Genomic DNA, 19,222 nt, shown 5'->3' on the forward strand with positions numbered 1-19,222 from the left:
GCCGGACTAGCCCTATTAGCAGACCACCAAGGAGAAACTGAAAACAACTCAGAGATGGACATCGATGAAGGGGGAGGTTCCTCATAAGAAAGCTAGGATGAAGGAGGAGCATTAGAACACAAAGTAAGTGAGGTACGTGCCCTACCTCTGAAAAGTCATTTTAGTTTATCAAGATGTTTTCTAAGAATATAGTAAAACTAGAAAAAGAAAATGCTAAGATAGAAATGACTTTAGCCAATTCATGCCCCTTAAAAATGTATGATAATTTAAGAGTAGACAATGAAAAATTGAAAGCACAAATAGAAAATCTAGAAAATGACTATACTTGAATTTAAATATGTTTTGAAAATTAGAATTAAAAAATTATGGAAGAATTAATTGGTACGTTAGAAATCACCAAGGACAAATTAGAAAAATCCCTAGAGATTATGTACCTCCAAAATTTTTAGTAAATTCAGTAGTTTGAAATCTGTATTTGATTCTAAAATCTTTTTTAGATTAAATTTTCAAATTTTTTAAATTATTATGATAGAAATTGTTTTAATTAAAAAAATATTTTGAAGTGAATTTTTCTGTTCAAAACTTTTATACTTATAAAACAACAATATTTCTGTTAAGGAATTTTTTTTTCGTTGAGTTATTTTTATGAATTTATTAACGAAAATGGTATTTTGAAAACTAAAAATATTTTTCAGACTTATTTTTGAAATCTTTTATTTTTCTGTGATAAAACATGATATTTTTTATCTTAACAAAAAATTTTGAATTATTTTGAATTTTATCTGAATTATTACGAATTATTTTGCGAAAAGTAAATTTTTAATATTAAAAACTCAAGAAAATAGAAATTTAGAAACTTTTATTTTTTCTACCGTTGAACGATGTGTTTTACATATCCAAGAAAATTAGCTGAATTTTTAGAGTTGAAAAAAATATTTTTTTGGGTTTATTTTTGGAAATTAGTTGCTTTGCTAAAATAAATTATTTGGGTTAGATTAAATAATATCTTTCTTTGAATATTTTTCTACGGACTAACTTATTTTTTCTCAAAACAGAAGATTAATTATTAAAAATAGAGTATATTTGAAAATTATTTCTTAAAAATATTAGCCTGTTAATTATTGTTATGTATCCCTAGAAAATTATTTCAAAATTTTGTAAATGTTTATTTTATTTTTCCTGATTTTTTTGATATGATAAAAGGGGGAGAAATAGGTAAAAGTTAAAAGAGATTAAGGGGAAGTTAGGATAATTTTTAAAATTTTTATCCTTGTACTTATTTTGTAATTTTATTGACTTGTTTAACTCATTGTATTGTAATTTTTTAGTTATAATTGCAATTTATAGCATATTTTGGCTTAACCTTAACTTGGGTTGATGCACATAAAAAATGAGGAGAGTGTAAGTACCCAATTTAGTTTTGATGTGATTAACCAGGTTAAGTTAGGTCCTGTCTATATTTGATCTTTGTGTCCTAAGTGTGTAACAGCTTACGAAAACAAGAAATCGAACATAAGACGAAGCTAGCGAGAAGGATGACACGGGAAAGGAGTCAGTGGGCTCAATGCATCTGAGGGACGAGCTGCTGTGGAAGAGTACATCGACGGATGAGAAGGACGTGCGTAGCGGTCTGAGAGACGATAAGTCGGGGAGGAAGGTTGCTAGAAGGTCGGAGTTGAGTTCGGGTGAGCTTAATTCCGAATAACTAGAGCATCACCCACGAAGAAGACCAGCTTGGTCTGCCCTGTGGAAGGCGCCTTCGCTAGCCGTTAGCCGAGGATAAAGTTTTATCCTCGGCGGATAAAATCTATCCGATGGAAGGCGCCTTGGACCACTTTAAAGGCGCCTTTAAGATATGGATAACATTTTCTAGGGGCCATAAAAAATATCCTTAGACCTAAGAATTCAACAACTTGAACAACAAGTCTTGTACTATTTCCTAATCTTTCTTTTGAATTGTCAACTTCTGTAAGAGGCTTGTCTGCTTGCAACGAAGGAGAATTCTAGTGGAGCATTTTCAGAGCCTTGGGTTAACTATCACCTAGGTTGTAACCAAGTTAATTTTTTACCTTCTTTTAGTTGTTTATTTTTAAGTTTGATTTAATTGTGCTACTAATTTGAGTTGGAAGATCGGGAAAGGTTTAGTTTTAATTTTTACAAATAATTCACGCCCTATTGTTGGCCCTGCTGCACCAACATGGACAACTTCTTAGTTGGTCAGGTCCCCAAGACTTAGTCCCTTCATTTTCTCCTAGGCTCAGTCCCTAGTCTATGCCCGGGCGACTTCTTAGCTAGTCGGGCCCTAGGGTTTTGTCCCCGCATTTCTCTTTAGCACGACCCTACTCTACTCTCAGTCGACTTCGTAGCTGGTCGAGCTATGGTCGGGAGACAACATTGTCAGAGAATTGTAATAACTTGTCAAAGTATAACCGCTATTTTGTTAGTATTTTGATACTCTATCATATGCATAGCGCGGAATCTTCCTCTACCGAATGAGAATTTGTCGTACTTCAGCTATCACCCGACATGTCTTAACACCCGACATTCTCTGATGTTTCATCATCACGGAGGTTATGAGAATCAATATAAAAAGGGAGATTCTCTCTGTTAGCCAGGTACACACACACATTCGTATCCACTACAGTACTACTCTTTCGTCATCTTCTTGTACTTTTCACTTTGTGTTGTTCCTCACTTGAGCGTCGGAGGGCCTGCGCTAGGGACCTCTTCCCTAGTTCTCGTTCTAACGCCCCATGTGATCTCTCTGCGTGTGAGCAGGCTCGTGGGTACCATCGGTGGCCTTTCCCTCACCCTCACCCACTTCATGGTAAGGCAGAAAATCCTGCAATGCTCCTGCGACCCTTGATCCAGGTCCTCTTTTTGTCAACGTCCGTAGCCTCATCATCGGCTCCCCCATCCAACTCAGCTTTCGGACGGAAAGTTCATTCTCGGGCATCTCATTTATTTTTTGGGCTAAAAGTTCATTCTCAAGATCATGGTTTGTTCTTAAATCAACATAAATATATCCATGTACTTATTGAACTAGCTGGTTTAAAGACAGCTAGAACCTCGGGCACAATTAAGACTTTCTATGTAAGAAAGAGCTGCAATTGTCCCTGCTGAAGTCTTATACCATTCTCGACAAGATGATACGCACCACCAGGTATACACCCACTGTTCTGAAGAAGCTCTACTGGTAACTACCAATCAAGTAGACAGGCCTTTCATACAGCCAGAAAGCTTCAACCAACTACAACGTAGTGGGATGAGATTCATCCATATGGGGGTCATTCAGGTCCGCATTCAAATCCTACACCGACAAGAAGAGGGAATACTGGCTCTTGTGGTATTCAGAGATAACAGGTGGCAGAGAGATCAGGCCATCTTTGCAACAATGGAAATAAACTTAACACAAGGAAGTCAACTGGTATATGTAATACCTGATACCATGCTAACAATCTCTGATTTTTACAAAAATATTCAAATATTCATCCTTGCTCGAGGATATGAAGCATGGCAGCATGGGGAAGCTAACCTGCTACTGACAAGAGGGTTAGTTGGAAGACTTTCAAACACACCAAATGTAGGCTTCGCCTATGAAGTCCAAAATGTCGTCGACTACTTAGCAAGTAGCGGAATAAGAGCACTACCAGGGCGACGATATAATACAAGAGATATTCTCGGACAAAATTGGATTATTAGACAATCTACAATCAATATTCCGATGCAACCTACTAAGGTAAACACAAGGAACCTCCTAGATTGTAGAATTTCACTAGTTGCATCAGCATCTATACAAGCAAGAAATGATCATTATGATAATGAAGACGAAGAAAGAGCTCATACTATTGCGGTCTTATTCAAAGATGACGAAGAAGACGTACTATATGTCAAATGTCTCACAAACACATCAGTCCTACCATAAAGAAAGACCGAAGGGGCCGCTGGGTATGAACTCGCCGTCAATCAAAGCTACCATATTCCACCATATAGGCAGGCCATGCTAAACACAGGCATTAGCATCAAAGTACCCAAAGGGACTTATGCTCGAATAGCACCAAGGTCTAGTTATGCCATGAGGGGCATGACTATCGGAGGAGGAGTGGTTGACCCTGATTATAGAGGTGAAATTAAAATCCTTGTTTATAATTATTCTGATGACGATATAAATTTTGCAGAAGGAGAAAGTATTGCCCAACTCATTTTAGAATGCTGTAAAACTCCTCCAATCATTCAAGTCCATGACCTTGACAAAACAAAACGACAATACAAGCGTTTTGGCTCAACAAGCCAATAGTACCCATGCACCAGTGAAAGAGCAAACCCACTCTGTGACGGATGCCCTAATTGTGATGATGATGAAGAAAGTGCAGCTCCATATGACTATTATGTGGCGCCCCACCCTGATTATATTGATGATCGTGAATATATTGAATACCAACCACCCAAGTCAAAAGCTGCAATACAATACACAAAGGATGAAGGCTGTCATGAGGTCCAAGCTCGTATCCAAACTCGAAAGGCTCTCATACGTGAAGAAACATTGGATGAGCCAGAATGGTATTCCTACAGAGAAAGTTTTGAAGACACTTATCGGATACTCAGAGATTCCAAAACATATCGTGCTGAATTACAACAACAATTGGATTCCCTACCAACAACACCATCCAGTAAATATTTATGCATGGCCCTTTCAGAAACAATGACACCGGAGTTCGAATCCGATAACAATGATTACATTGAATATTTACAATATTTAGCTTCAAAACCCTTTGAACATCTTTCCACAGGTTACTCTTCTGAAGAATTTACTAATCCCCTCGCAATGGAAGCTGGTGGGAGAAGTCAAGAGGCTCCAGCTGACGAGGTGTCAGCTGATGCTCTGAATATTATTGCCGTCGGGACAACCGAACCTGAACCCGATGGCTAATGGAATATCCGCAACTAAAGCAACTATCTGAACAAATCTACTCTCAAGAAGCGGTGTCCCAGTATCGTCCTCCAGCGGATGCTACTATGAACCCGATTAGTTATCCCCCAACAGAAAGAAGGTCCAAACCTAAACCTATAAGCATAGCAGCAGAGCCCGGGATTCATATGAAGGGCGAGGAAATTTCAGAAAGGATAATACATCTGAATGGTGGAATTTACCATATGCTCAGCAGCAAATCGGAGCAATTTTAACATTATCAACGCAATTAGGGAAGATAGAAGATGTTTTCCTACGATGGGAAGCAATTACAAAGAATGTGGTCGTCTTACAAAATTTTGCGGATACTCAAGACAAAGCTGATTTCATTGAAAACCTATTGGGAGAAGCCGAAAGATTAACCTGGATTCAATGGCGAATGACCTTCCCAAATGAATACCAGGAGTTAGTCAAATCAGCAGAAGGCCGTAACGGTACGCAAAATATAATCTCTTAAATTAGAAGGGTATTTATTCTTGAAGACAACTTTCAAAGGTCTACTGATATGCAGGACAGAGCTTATAGAGATTTAGAACGTCTAACATGTCCACAGATAAAAGATATTATACCCTTCATAAATGAATATATGAATCTTGCTGCCAAGACAAGGCAACTATTCACAGGGCCGGAGCTATCTGAAAAATTTTGGCTAAAGCTTCCTGAAGATCTCGACAGAAGAATAAAAATGACTTTTGAGGAAATATATCTAGGAAATACAATGGGCGTGCATCCTCGAGTAGTATTTACTTATAAATACCTTGAGAAAGAATGCAAGAAGACAACTTTCAGTAGGTCTCTCAAAGACTTATCATTCTGTAGTTAAATACCAATCCCTCAGAATACAAGAAGAAAATATGGAGTTAGAAGATCCACCACTTACAAAGGAAAGCCGCATCAATCACATGCAAGAATAGAAAAGAAAAAGCATCTTATCAGAAACAAAAAATGCAAATGCTTTTTATGCGGTGAGGAAGGGCATTTTGCCCGAGACTATCCCCGGGAATATAAAAATGTAAAAAGAGTTGCAATATTTGAAGGACTAGAACTTCCAGAAGAATACGAGATAATGTTTGTCCAAGAAGGAGAAGACCAATCAGATGCAATCTATAGTATATCAGAGGAGGAGGACCAGCAGGTACTTACTGTTGCAACGGAATTCTTATTTGTTTTTATAGAACAACGAAATTGTTATATGATAGGAAAAACCGGTGGATGACAACCAATGGTGCGAGTCTCAAAAGAACAACATGATTGCAATTATGTATGGATGATAAATGATGAGATACCCCCCCCCACCCACCTTATGAGCGCTGTCACTGCTGCAAACGGGAAACAATGAAGAAGCACCGCATTCATTGCAGCATATGCAAGATTACATCATGCGATATGTGCACAAGTAATTATTTTGATATAACGATACCTGTACAACGTACAATACCTACACCATATAATCCGGTTGGTCTCATGCAAGAGCAGCAGACCTATATAGCTTGGGCAGAAGCAGAAATTACCAGGCTTCAACAAGAAGTAGAAACTGCCAAAGCCATGGCCAAACTCCAAATTGAGCAACTAAAGAGGAAATTCTTATCAAAGGAAGAAGAGCTCTTGAGAAATTTATCTGCAGATAAAATGGAAGCAGATACTGAAAATGAGGAACTGAGATTAAAGGTTGACGCCTTGGAGTTAGAAAATCTTGATTTAAAAAGATTGCTACAAAAAAGAGTAGCCGGAATTTCAGCAAGCATTCCCAGAAATTGAAGAGGAAATAAATGCATTTATCACAGAAGGAAATGAGAAAGTTTTCTCAGCAGAAGAAGCAACTCATCCAAAGAAAAAGACAAATGGCCTATTCAACCTTGATGTTTATATATATCACTTCCTAGCATAAAGGAATTCAGAGTAAATGTCATCCTTGATACAGGAACCACTACATGTTGTATTGACCAGACATCAATTCCAGAAGAAGCAGTTGAAGATAACACATTCATAGTCAATTTCAGTGGCATCAATTCAAAGGCAACAACCAAAAAGAAATTGAAAAATGACAATATGAGAGTCGATGAATATTTCTTCAGGATACTATATACATATGCTTTCCCTTTATCAATTGGAGGCAATATTACTATGATCATCGGATGTAATTTTATCCGATTCCTCTATGGTGGTATCAGAATCGAGGGAGATGAGGTAACTTTTTATAAGAATATCACTACCACTAAAACTCATCAAAATATTTCTGCAGCTGCTACCATTGAAGAACTTGATTTAGAGGAGGAAGAATATTATCAGATAAAAGAGCAAGTTTGCACCTGACAGACTGGGACCAAAATATAAGGCATTATAAAGGAGTTATCAGATATGGGGTACATCGGCAATAACCCTATGCGCTATTGGGAGAAAAATCAAGTCAAATGCAAACTTGCAATAAAAAATCCTGACTTAACAATAGAAGACAGGTTACTGAAGCATGTAACCCCCTGAATGCAAGATGCTTTCAAAAGACACATTCAAGCCCTCCTTGATCTCAAGGTCCACTGCAATTATTATATATTCAGGCACAACAATTGATCCCACAACAGGGAAGGAATTAAAGGGAAAGGAAAGGATTGTATTCAATTATAAGAGGTTGAATGACAATACTCATAAATATCAATATAGCCTTCCTGGAATTAACACTATTATACAAAGGGTAGGGAGAAGCAATATTTATTCCAAATTTGATCTTATGTCCGGCTTCCACCAAGTAGCAATGGAACCCGAGTCCATTAAATGGGCAGCATTTTGAGTACCTGATGGTTTATACGAATGGTTAGTTATGCCATTCGGCTTAAAAAATGCCCCTGCTATATTCCAACGCAAAATGGATGAATGCTTTAAAGGTACGGAAAAATTCATTGCAATATACATTGATAATATACTTGTGTTTTCTAAAACAGAAGAAGAACACAAGGAGCATTTAAAGAAGATGTTATCCATATGCAAAAAGAATGGGCTCATTCTGAGCCCTACAAAGATGAAAATCGGTAGCTCTACAATTGAATTGGCCTGCTCAGGACGTACAAGCATCCTTCACCCAGAAGAACACGACAAAAGATCTCATATGGCCAACATTGAATGGACAGCAGCTCGTAATGTCATCAACAACCTTCGAGAGTTGGAGCTTATCTGCCAAGTCAAGGAAAATGACTTCAGACGAAGAAGCCATCATGAAGGACAAAGCACTTACTGGAAAGATGCCTTACTAGCTGTCACAAAAGCCCGATTGGACCTCTGGGAAACCTTTATGCGGCTACAAGCAATAATCCAAAGGATAAGAGACAACCCACGATAAATGCGAAGCGATGGTGAGCCCAACAATCCAACTTTGCCAGCGTTGCATATCACTATAATAAAGACAACTTTACATCTGATTCGATGGACTGAGTCTCGGGGAGCCGTCCACCTGTCTCAAAGGATAAGAAGCTGAGTGTGCATCTAATAAGCCTACTACTAGGCCACTAGCCTACTACTAGGCACTAGATAAAGTGTGTAAAAGGAGATATGATAGGATGACGATGGGGCCCAATGAGCACTCGATTCATCATTTCTCCTCTCTTTATAAGCACATAGAAATCTCATTGCGAGACACAAGTTGAGCTCACGAAACAAGTCTTACTCTGAGTTCTCTGTAAGTTTGCTTTTAAATTTCAAGTTTCAAGTTCCCTTTCTTAGAAGGGGCGCCCCATTATAATTAGGTAACTACTATTGTAAGGGAGGGACACTCAATCCCAGGATTATAGGGTAGTCCACTATAATCTAAGCGACTATACCCAAGTTGACTCTTAGTGGCTAGGTAATCCTTTGTCGCTAAGACTGAGGTAGCTTGCTACTATTTGGGAGAGCGTAGCCAAGTTGTCCTTTTACCAATTAGCTAATCCATTGCTGCTAAGGGGATGCTCAATTCTGAGACTGCAGGGTAGCCTGCTAGTATATAGGATAGCATTATAGAGAAGACCTACCCAATCTCTTGACTTAGAAGACCAAGGAAGTGAGGGAGAGGATAATAAAGAAGATCAACTATATCCCACGACTTGGAAGACCAAAGAAGTCAGGGAGAGAATATTGTAAATTGACCCTTGCCTTGGGTGAACCTACAAGGTTAAGGGGAAAAGCTTGATCCCACGACCTTAGTTGAGCCTATGAGGTTGGGGAGAGAATTACGTAAGTTGACTCTTACCCTGAGCGAAAATTTGAAGCTAAGGGGAAAAACTCAATCTTGCGACCTTCAGCGAACCTCTGAAGTCGAGAAGAAAATACTATAAGCATGGTTTAAACTTTCCTCTCCTCTTCTCTTCTCTCCGATTAAACTTTTATTTATTCTCTCTCCTTTGCATGCATGCATACAACTATCACTGTAGTACTGGTTTTAAAAACTAGCAGTACAACTTAATTACACTAATATCGTAGTGGTGCTGATTTATAAAAACCAACAACGTAGTGGTGGGGAGACCAGAACCAACTTGGTCTTCTACTCTTAGATCAGGCCCAACGTGGTTCTGATTTCTAGGAGATCAGACCCAAGCGTTCTAGCTGAAAGTTAACATAATACTGGAGCACATTTGCGGATTTCAAAATAAGTAATGGAGGACACCTTTAGCTTCCTTGCTACCTCAGAAATCCACATAACCTAAAATGAGTGCAATCTGAATTCTCTAGGTCTCCAACCTAAGTTATTTAGATTTCTGCAAACTTGCACCATCTGGTAGGGTTGAGTGAGAGGAAGGTAGATATAATGTCAAACCTTGGTTCTGATCAAGGAAAATTATGGGCTCGGTGTGGGGAGACTAGGTCCACTTTAAGCTTGCAGATTAGGCCCAACTTGAGATTAGACCTAAAGTGGCTTTGGTCTTCCCACACCAGACCCACAATTTTCTTTGATTAGAATCAAGATTTGACACCATATTTACTTTCCTCTGACTCAACCCTACCAGATGGGTGCAAGTTTGCAAAATCCAAATAGCCTAGGTGGTTTCGATTAGATACTATTGATCAACCTAGAGAGCTCAGATTGCACCTTATTTTAGGTCCTGTGGGTTTTTGAGGTTGTAAGATGTCTAAAGATGTCCTCCATTACTTATTTCAACTTAGACTTAGTCTCTACGAGACTAGGATCATGTTGGCTTGATATGAAAGCAGACCAGGACCCACCACATTGTTGGTTTTTAACTAGCACAACAATGATTGTTGCATGCATGCAAAGGAGAGAAAAAATAAAAGTTTAATCAAATGAAAGAAAAGAGGAGAAAATTGCATGCAAGGGAGAGAGAAAAAAGACTAAAAAGTCAGCTTTGGCAGGAGTAGAACGGGAAGACCACCTAAATTTGTGCGTCGTTTGGTCATCTCAAAGTATGGTGCATGATTTGAGAATTTCCCAAATATGCTTGTCCTTTGGTCAATTCCGTATATTAAATTAATGGGATAATTTTATTAGGCTTTAATAAAGCATATCTAAATTATCTCAATCATAGCTACAAATTGATTAAAATTGTTAACCTGATAAACCTTAGTTACAATCGGGTACCATGTTCTGTGTCCGGATGCGTCATTTGGCCATCGTGATGCATCTTGGAGCATCGTCCGACCATTGCGACACGTTTAAATGTGTCATCGGGCCATGACAATGCGTTCAAGGTCCTCGAGGCACACCTGTACAGGAGGCTTGCTTGTGTGGGTGCCAGTCCGTAGGCAGAATGAAATGTTTCACCTATATTGGGTGAAATGACTTGAGATTTTAAATCATGATTGTAAGTCAACTTTTGCCTTGGGTGAACATTTGAAGTTAAGGGGAAAAACTCCATCCCGTGACCTTGGGCGAACTTTTGAGGCATAGGAGAAAATGTATAAAGACCAATTGCAACCTCGGTAAGCCTTTGAGCTAGGGAAGATAATAAAGTTGAACCCCGTGACTTGAGTGAATCTCTAAGGCCTAGGAGAGAATATAGGAAACTAATCTTGCAACTTGAAATGGAGTTCTATAATCAGGGAGATAATAAAAGCTCAATCTTGAGATGAACCTCTGAGGCCTAGAAGAGAATATGATCTTGCAACCTTAGTAGACCTATAAGATCAGGGATTTGATAAAGCCATGGTTTAAAATTTTAACCCGAGTTTCGATCCTGATCAGAATGATATAGTTTCAGTATCGAATTGTATTATGTTGGTACAGTTTTAGTTTTTTTTAATTTTTAAATATAAATGAATATTAATTTTATTAATATATGATTATTAAATATGCTCACTATTGATGTTATATTTTAAGGTATTGAGTTTATATTTTTCTTCTAAGATAATGTCTATTAAACTTTTATAAAATAAGGACATCCCAATGCACGAAGCTCACTCCAATGTGGGGTTTCAAGGAAGGGTCGGATCACATTGAGCCTATTGTATACAACCTTATTTTGCATTGCAAGAGAATGTTTCCACGACTTGGAGTAGTAATTTAACTATCGTGCCAAGACTCCCCTTTATTAATTTTTTGTAAATATTATTTTAAAAAATAGGTAATTCTCAAAATTAAAAACTAAATCTAAAATTATAAAATTATTTGAATTTGTTTAGATTATTTTAAATTCATATTCAATTTAAAATATCGCGGTGCCGGAACACAAAATATAGTTGGTTTCAAGCGACACAACACGACACAACACGACAATTCAATCCCGTGATGTGATGCCAGGTCAACCCCTTAATGGTTACATAATCCTTTAGTGCTACGGGAAGATAAATGGAAGAGCGAACACAATAAACACATAAATCTAGAATTAGTAGATCAATTAAAGCAATTCTGAAATGATTAGCAAATTGATAAAAAGTAATTCTTGGAAGCCCAAGATCATCAAAATGATAATATGAAAATATTACAAAAGGAGGGAAGAAGCACTCAATATCATTGGATGTAGTGGCTCGATCCCAAGAACATGGGGCGGATGTCTAGGAGAGATATAAACACTTGTGCCTTACAAATTTCTAGAAGTATTCAATGGAAGTAAATGCATAAACACAAGATTAACAAATCAATGATATGCAAATATTATAGAAGAAATCCTTGGGTCAATAGGAAGGGCGTTGAGTCCAAGGACATAGACAAGGGAGGCTTCAGCTCATCAAGATTAACTTCAGTCCATGTCTTACTTGATTTAATCTATCCCACAGACGACTTCAAAAATGATGCGTCCAAATTTTATCTCCTCGCTAGACGCTGGTGGTGAAGCTTCCTTCAATGACATGGATGATATTGTGTTAATTAACACGTGGTAGAGGACGTCAGAAATGTCCAGCATGCTTCTCAGATGCTTAAATTAGACTTCAGTGATGGAACTTTAGAGAGAGAGCAAAATGTAGCATGAAGCAAGAGAGAGGGTTCAAGAGAATAAGGATCAGATCTTCTTACCATTGCTAATGTTACCTCTTTTATATGATTGGTCCTCCAAGCTGTATAAGTGGATGTTTCCTATTATGGGTGCTGGTGCGAATAAGGGTGTGTTAGACCTACATAGACCATGCCTTGTTGTAACGTCTCCTAGTTGGGTGGTTACCTAATTATGGTTTACTTGTCCGGTCATACATACTTAAAAAATGAGGAAGAAATAATTTCTTATACAAAAGAATAGGTACACGACTCTCTTGTTTATAGAGAGAATTTACAATAGAAAGGAAACTAATGAAAAGGAAATTAAATAATAAGGAAACTAATTAAAGCTAATAATTGATAAATGATCCTTTCCTATTTTTCCTGATTTGTATATCTTTGATTTTAACGATGATAGGATTTCTAACACTCCCCCTCAAACTGGTATGTAGATATCTTCCATAGCCAGCTTGCTAGTCAACATATCAAATTATTTCTTGTGTAGTCCCTTCGTTAATACATCAGCTAATTGTTCATTTGTTGGAAGATATGTCATGCATATTACTCCAGTGTTGATTTTCTCCTTGATGAAATGTTTATCCACCTCTATATGCTTTGTGCGATCATGAAGAATAGGATTATAAGCTATGGAAATAGCAGCTTTGTTGTCATAATAAACCTTTATAGGAGTTGAAAAAGAAAGTTTCAATTCCTCAAGAATTCTTTTGATCCACATTACCTCACAGATTCCATGGGGAATAGCTCTGAATTCTGCTTTAGCATTACTTCTGACTACCACATTTTGTTTTTTACTTCACCACGTAACTAGGTTCTCACCAACAAAGGAACAGTAACCTTATCTTGATCTCCTATCCATAACACTCCCTGCCCAATCTGCATCGGTGTAGATTTCGACTTGAAGATGTCCATGTTTCTTGAATAATAAACCTCTTCCTGGAGTTCCTTTCAAATATCTCAATATCCTATAGACGGTCTCGAAATGTTCTGCTCCTGGTGAGTGCATGAACTGACTTACCATGCTAACTGCGAAAGCGATATCAGGCCGTGTATGAGACAAGTAAATCAATTTTCCTACGAGTCTTTGATAAAGGTTCCTGTTCTTTACTTCTTCAACCCTAGCAGCTTGTAACTTCAAGTTAGGCTCAATTGGAGTCTCAACCATTTTACATCCCAGCAAACCTATTTCTCCGAGGAGATCAAGAATATATTTTCTTTGATTAACAAATATACCTTCCTTGGACTTTGCAAATTCCATTCCGAGGAAATACTTAAGGGCTCCTAGATCTTTAATTTGAAACTCTTTTGCAAGTCTCCTCTTTAGGTCTGCTAATTCTGTTTTATCATCACCGGTTAAGATAATGTCATCAACGAAACAATTAAAATAACAACTTTTCCCCTTTCTGAATGTTTATAAAATATTGTGTGATCTGCTTGACTCTGCAAAAAACCATAACTAATAATAGCGTTTCCAAAGCATTCAAACCATGCTCTTGGTGACTGTTTAAGTCCATATAATGTCTTGTTTAATTTGCATACTTTTTCACTGCCAAGTCCCTTCTCAAATCCTGGCGGTAGACTCATGAACACCTCCTCTTCTAGATCACCATTGAGAAATGCGTTTTTAATGTCAAGTTGATGTAGAGGCCAATCTGAATTTACTACAAGAGATAACATAATTTTGATAGAGTTTATCTTAGCAACTGGAGCAAAGGTCTCTTCATAGTCAATCCCATAAGTCTAAGTGAAGCCTTTAGTCACTAGTCTAGCCTTGTACCTTTCAATGCTTCCATTAGCTTTACATTTTATTGTAAACACCCATTTACACCCAACTCATTTATTGCCTTTGGGTAGATCAATTATCTCCTAAGTGTCACTTCTCCTTAAAGCATTCATCTCTTCCATGACTGCTAAATTCCAACTCGGATCATCCAACGCTTCCTGTATATTCCTTGGAACAAACAAGTGTGAAATACTAGAAGTGAAAGTTTTATGATTTTTTGACAGTCTTTGGTAGGAAAGATAATTTGCAATAGGATGATTAGTGCAATTTCGAACACCTTTTCTAATTGCTATAGGAACATCAAAATCGGGAATAGTAGGTGAAGAATTAAACATAATAAGAGAAATCAAAGCTGGACTTGTGACAGGGTTACCTGAAATTTCAAAGCTAGAGCTCGGTTTTTCAGACGGGCATTGTGCGGGCTTGACATTTGAGTCTTTTTCCCCTTGATCGAGAGTTTTCAACACTAGGCACTAGAGGTTGGTGATTATTTTCAAGATTGTTAGAAAAAATGATATTGGGAAATGGGTTAGAAATGCCCAAAAAATTATCTTTTTCTTCACTTGTCATCTCCTGAAGAGAATTTTTAGAAAAATAGGGTTTTGTTTCTAAAAAGGACACATCCATGCTCACAAAAAAAATTTTTGTTTGGGGATTGAAACACTTATAACCTTTTTTGTTCGACGAATAACCCAAGAATACACAGTTTATAGCACGTGGTTCAAGTTTTGAACGAAATTGACATGGAACATGAACATAGACAGTACATCCAAAAATTTTGACATACAAATCAGAAAATAATCTAGTTTCAGGAATTTTTTTCTTAAAACAATCAATAGGTGTTTTGTACTCTAACACCTTAGTAGATATCCTATTTATCAAATAAGAGGCTGTTAAAATTGCTTCACCCCATAAATACTTAGGAACATTCATATAAAACATCATGACACGTGCTACTTCAAGTAAATATTTATTTTTTCGTTCTGCAATGTCATTTTGTTGAGGGGTATCTTGGCAAGTGGGTTGATGAAAAATACCTTTTTCATTCAAAAAATCACCCAAGTGCTCATTAAAATATTCTATTCCATTATCAGAATGTAAAATACAAATTTTGGTTTGAAATTCAATCAGAGTGTAAAAATTTTTGAACAAATTTCTCACTTCCGATTTTTTATTCATTAGATAAATCCAACATAAACGTGTATGGTCATCAATAAATGTTACAAACCATTTTTTTCCAAAAAGAGTAGTAATTTTAGATGAGCCCTAAACATCACTATGAATCAAGTAAAAAAGTTTGGAGGCCTGGTAATTTTTTGGCAAATAAGTTGAACGATGAAATTTTGCAAAAAAAACAAGTTTCACAATGTAAAGAACAATCAAAGCCTTTAAATAATTCTGGAAATAAGATTTTTAGATAAGGAAAGCTAGGATGTCCTAGTCTATAGTGCCATAGCATTATTTTTTCTCGAACTGAGTTTGAACTAATATTGTTAAGGCTTTGAGCTTTTTTATTACTAACAGGTATTTCATCCAAGTAGTAGAGATCTTCAATCATCCTAGCACGTCCAATGATCATCCCCGAGTTCTGGTCCTGAAATTCATAATGTGATTCAAAAAATATAATACGACAATTAGAATCTTTAGATAGTTTACTAACAGACAAGAGGTTGCAGGCTAATTTAGGAACATGAAGAACAGAATTGAGATTAAATTGTTCGGTCGGTTTGATAAGTCCTTTGCCTGCAATAGGTGAAAAACTATCATCGATAATTCTAATTTTCTCATTTCCAGAACAAGGGGAATAAGTATCAAATAGGTGAGAGCAACTAGACATGTGGTCTGTGGCTCCAAAATCTATGATCTACAGAGAGGAGTTTAAGCAAGAGAGAGCTTTAGGGTGCGTTTGGTTTGCACCGTTTTCATTTTCATTTTCTGGAAAACGCGCGTTTTCTAGAAAACAGAAAACGACTTTTTGTCATTCTCTATTTTTCTAGAAAACGATAGTCAATTTTTTAGAAAACGCGCGCGGAAAACGCAAACCAAACACCGTTTTTCAGAAAACGCGCGTTTTCCAGAAAGTGAAAATGGAAAACGCGCGTACCAAACGCCCCCTTAGGATTGCTACCTGTTTGTGCCAAGGAAACACTAAGAATACGAGATGAGAAGTTGGATTTTATCAGCTTCAAGAGTTGATCCATCTGTTCTTTATTGAAGGGACCTGTGTTGGCTTCATTTGCGGTAGGACTTCCACGATTCTTCTCTCCTTGCTTGCTATTTTTCCAGTTGGCAGGTTTGCCATGAATTTTCCAACATGTCTCACGTGTATGGCGAGGCTTGTTGCAGAAATCGCACCAAACCCGAGGCTTATCTTTAGACCTACGCTGGTAATTTGTAGCATTAGTCTACAACAAAGGAACAATAACTAGGTACATCGCTCTGATACTAACTTAGAAAATAAAGAAGAAATAATTTCTTATACAAAAGAATAGGTACACAACTCTCTTGTTTATAGAGAGAATTTATAATAGAAAGGAAACTAATGAAAAGGAAATTAAATAATAAGGAAACTAATTAAAGCTAATTAAAGCTAATAATTGACAAATGATCCTTTCCTATTTTTCCTGATTTGAATATCTTTGATTTTAATGATGATAGGATTTCCAACATACATTGTGGTCGCTTATTCTAATAGGAGGCCTGCCCAATTATGGGTTATCTGTTCTTATCATACTTTGCAAGGGGCAGGGTCGTTCCAACTAGGCCCAAGGATGGTTGGGACTGGCGACCTTAACAAGGTTAAAGAGGTTTGAGTTGCTCAGAGGGGCGATATACATTCGAACTAGGCCCAAGGATGGTTGGGACTGGCGACCTTAACAAGGTTAAAGAGGTTTGAGCTGCTCAGAGGGGCAAATTGTATATCGAGCCTAGTCGTAGCCTCGAAGAAGCTTTGTGGGCACATGTACGGAGTAGGGTACTTGGGCTGCTAAGCACTTTGGAAGTCGAAGGTGCTTGAAATGCTGAGTACTCTAGAAGTTGAAGAAGTTGTTTGGGCTGCCAAGCACTGTGCATGCTGAAAGTGGTGCTCTGGCTGATGTGTCCTGATGCCACACGTATACTAGGCTTGCTGACATGAAATCAGACCGCATGGAGGCTGGCCTGATGAACTAAAGGGGGATCATTATCTATAGCATTATAAGATTTTAGATTTGAGTGTGAATTTGTCAACTAACTGTCACCAAAGTTTTATCTATTTTCAATTGGTTTTGTGATGAGATCAAAACACAATTCGGAACCTACCAGAATACTTCTCAAGTACATTTAACTTTTGCCTATTTAGTTAAGGTATTCTTTAAACTTTTTTTTTTTTTTTTTTTTTTTTTTGCATTTTTCAAAATATAAATACATTTTGTTGAAAGCTTAAGAAACTTATTGCTTTATATTAAGGTTCGATTGTAATTTTAGGATGATGTAAATTCTCATATCATGTAGTCATTACACTCTTTGCTCATAATGCATACTATAGCCTTCCATTATGTGTACTGAATGCTCTTGCTTTGTGTTACAACACAAGCAAATTAAACCTATCATAGAGATGTGGTACCACTTAATGCACTAAGAGGGATAAACAATTACAGTTGAGTAATAAGTTAGTTTCTTTAGGCTCTATATGCAGATCATTCGAAGACAACTCTAAATTTTGTTGGTAGTTAAGTGCGAACATGGTCTATATACTAGGATATAAGCAAATCAAGCACTCTTCCATAAATAGATGATTTAAGCTAGTATGTTATGTTCTTTTAGGAGACAATGTGATATCTTGGTAGAACAAAAAGGAAAATTGTAATGGACATGTCAATTCTAAATGCAAAATATGGGTTATGACTCTTTAACGCATACTTATCTAGCTTAAACAATTAATGATTGAGTTGGGCGATATATCTAGCTTAAACTCATTGATGACATAAATACTTATGGAATTCTAAAACTTTAGCATGTACTGGATTAGGAGAGTACTAGGAATCTTTTGTCGCTGTTCTAGAGTGAATCAGAAGCATTATATCATACTGTGCCAAAAATAAAAAAAAAAATTGAATAGCTTCTCCAGACTGTCATGAGTCAAAGCAATTGTTACCGTCATTGTTGTAGAATTATGCTTCGGTACTAAACTTTTATAGGAAAGTGTCTTTTAAAATAACGTGGAATGACTTATGATACTTTTATGTGCATAACCCTAAGTTTTCAAACGTTATTATTGATTAAGGTAGAGACATGCATGCTTAAAATTTTCACTCAAAATTGGTAATTAAAATTTTCTTTTCAATATTTCTGCAGCCAAAGAGAAAGTCACTCAAAATTGTCTGAAATCCGAGGAAATAATGTCCAGCACAGCATATTTGCTTAATTAACGCTTAGAATATTCTATTGGGGAGCAGGGGTTGCCAGCCACTGGGTGATTCCTATCCAAGCCTTCAATTCTCCAGATCATAGGTGCTGCTTCGGCGCTTCTGCTTTGTCTATCTACCGCGTTCATTTTAGGCCACTTGCTGCCCCTTTCGGCTGGCGAAAAGCCGAGTATAAAGCCGAGTATAATGAAACATTAGAACTGAAACTTATTTTGTGAGAAATCAGAAAATAATTTCAACTATTGTATACCACTTTCCTTTTTGGTTCATTTGATGACATGTGAATCCAACAATCTATTTAGTTAGGTCAGTCGTTGGTCCTTCCTTGCTGGTCTGGCCTAACCGCCCCATCCTCCATGTAGTGTCAATTGCTGGGCTTAATATATACCTGCAATTAATCTTATAATATTTAAACTGGTTGTGTTCTGGACTACTCGGGCTGCTATTGCTTTATTTTTTCCTATTAGCAATAAGGAAGGCCTGTTTGCCCTGAATGGGATCAGCTCCGTGTAAATGAAATTGCTTTTGCTGCTGCACAAAATTACGGTAAAGTAAAGCGTTTAGATTTGTGTATCATGCATCTAAAGATGTTTTTCTCAGTAAGATTTGAAGGATCCAAACAATATTCATATAGGTATGTATGCTCAGTTGAACTG

General features: G+C 37.1%; 1 protein-coding gene across 1 annotated transcript in view; it reads left to right on the forward strand.

Annotated features, from left to right (window-relative positions):
• LOC122041046 (pentatricopeptide repeat-containing protein At1g62350-like) overlaps nucleotides 1-19,001 on the forward strand; it is a 50,816-nt gene extending 31,815 nt beyond the window's left edge. Inside the window, exon 3 of the mRNA XM_042600581.1 lies at nucleotides 18,496-19,001. Coding sequence (XP_042456515.1) covers nucleotides 18,496-18,525 — 30 coding nt within the window. The 3' untranslated portion in view covers nucleotides 18,526-19,001. The remainder of the gene's footprint in view (nucleotides 1-18,495) is intronic.
• The last annotated feature ends 221 nt before the right edge of the window (nucleotides 19,002-19,222 follow it).

This window comes from Zingiber officinale, chromosome 2A, assembly GCF_018446385.1.
Source record: "Zingiber officinale cultivar Zhangliang chromosome 2A, Zo_v1.1, whole genome shotgun sequence".
NCBI classification, from domain to species: Eukaryota; Viridiplantae; Streptophyta; class Magnoliopsida; order Zingiberales; family Zingiberaceae; genus Zingiber; species Zingiber officinale.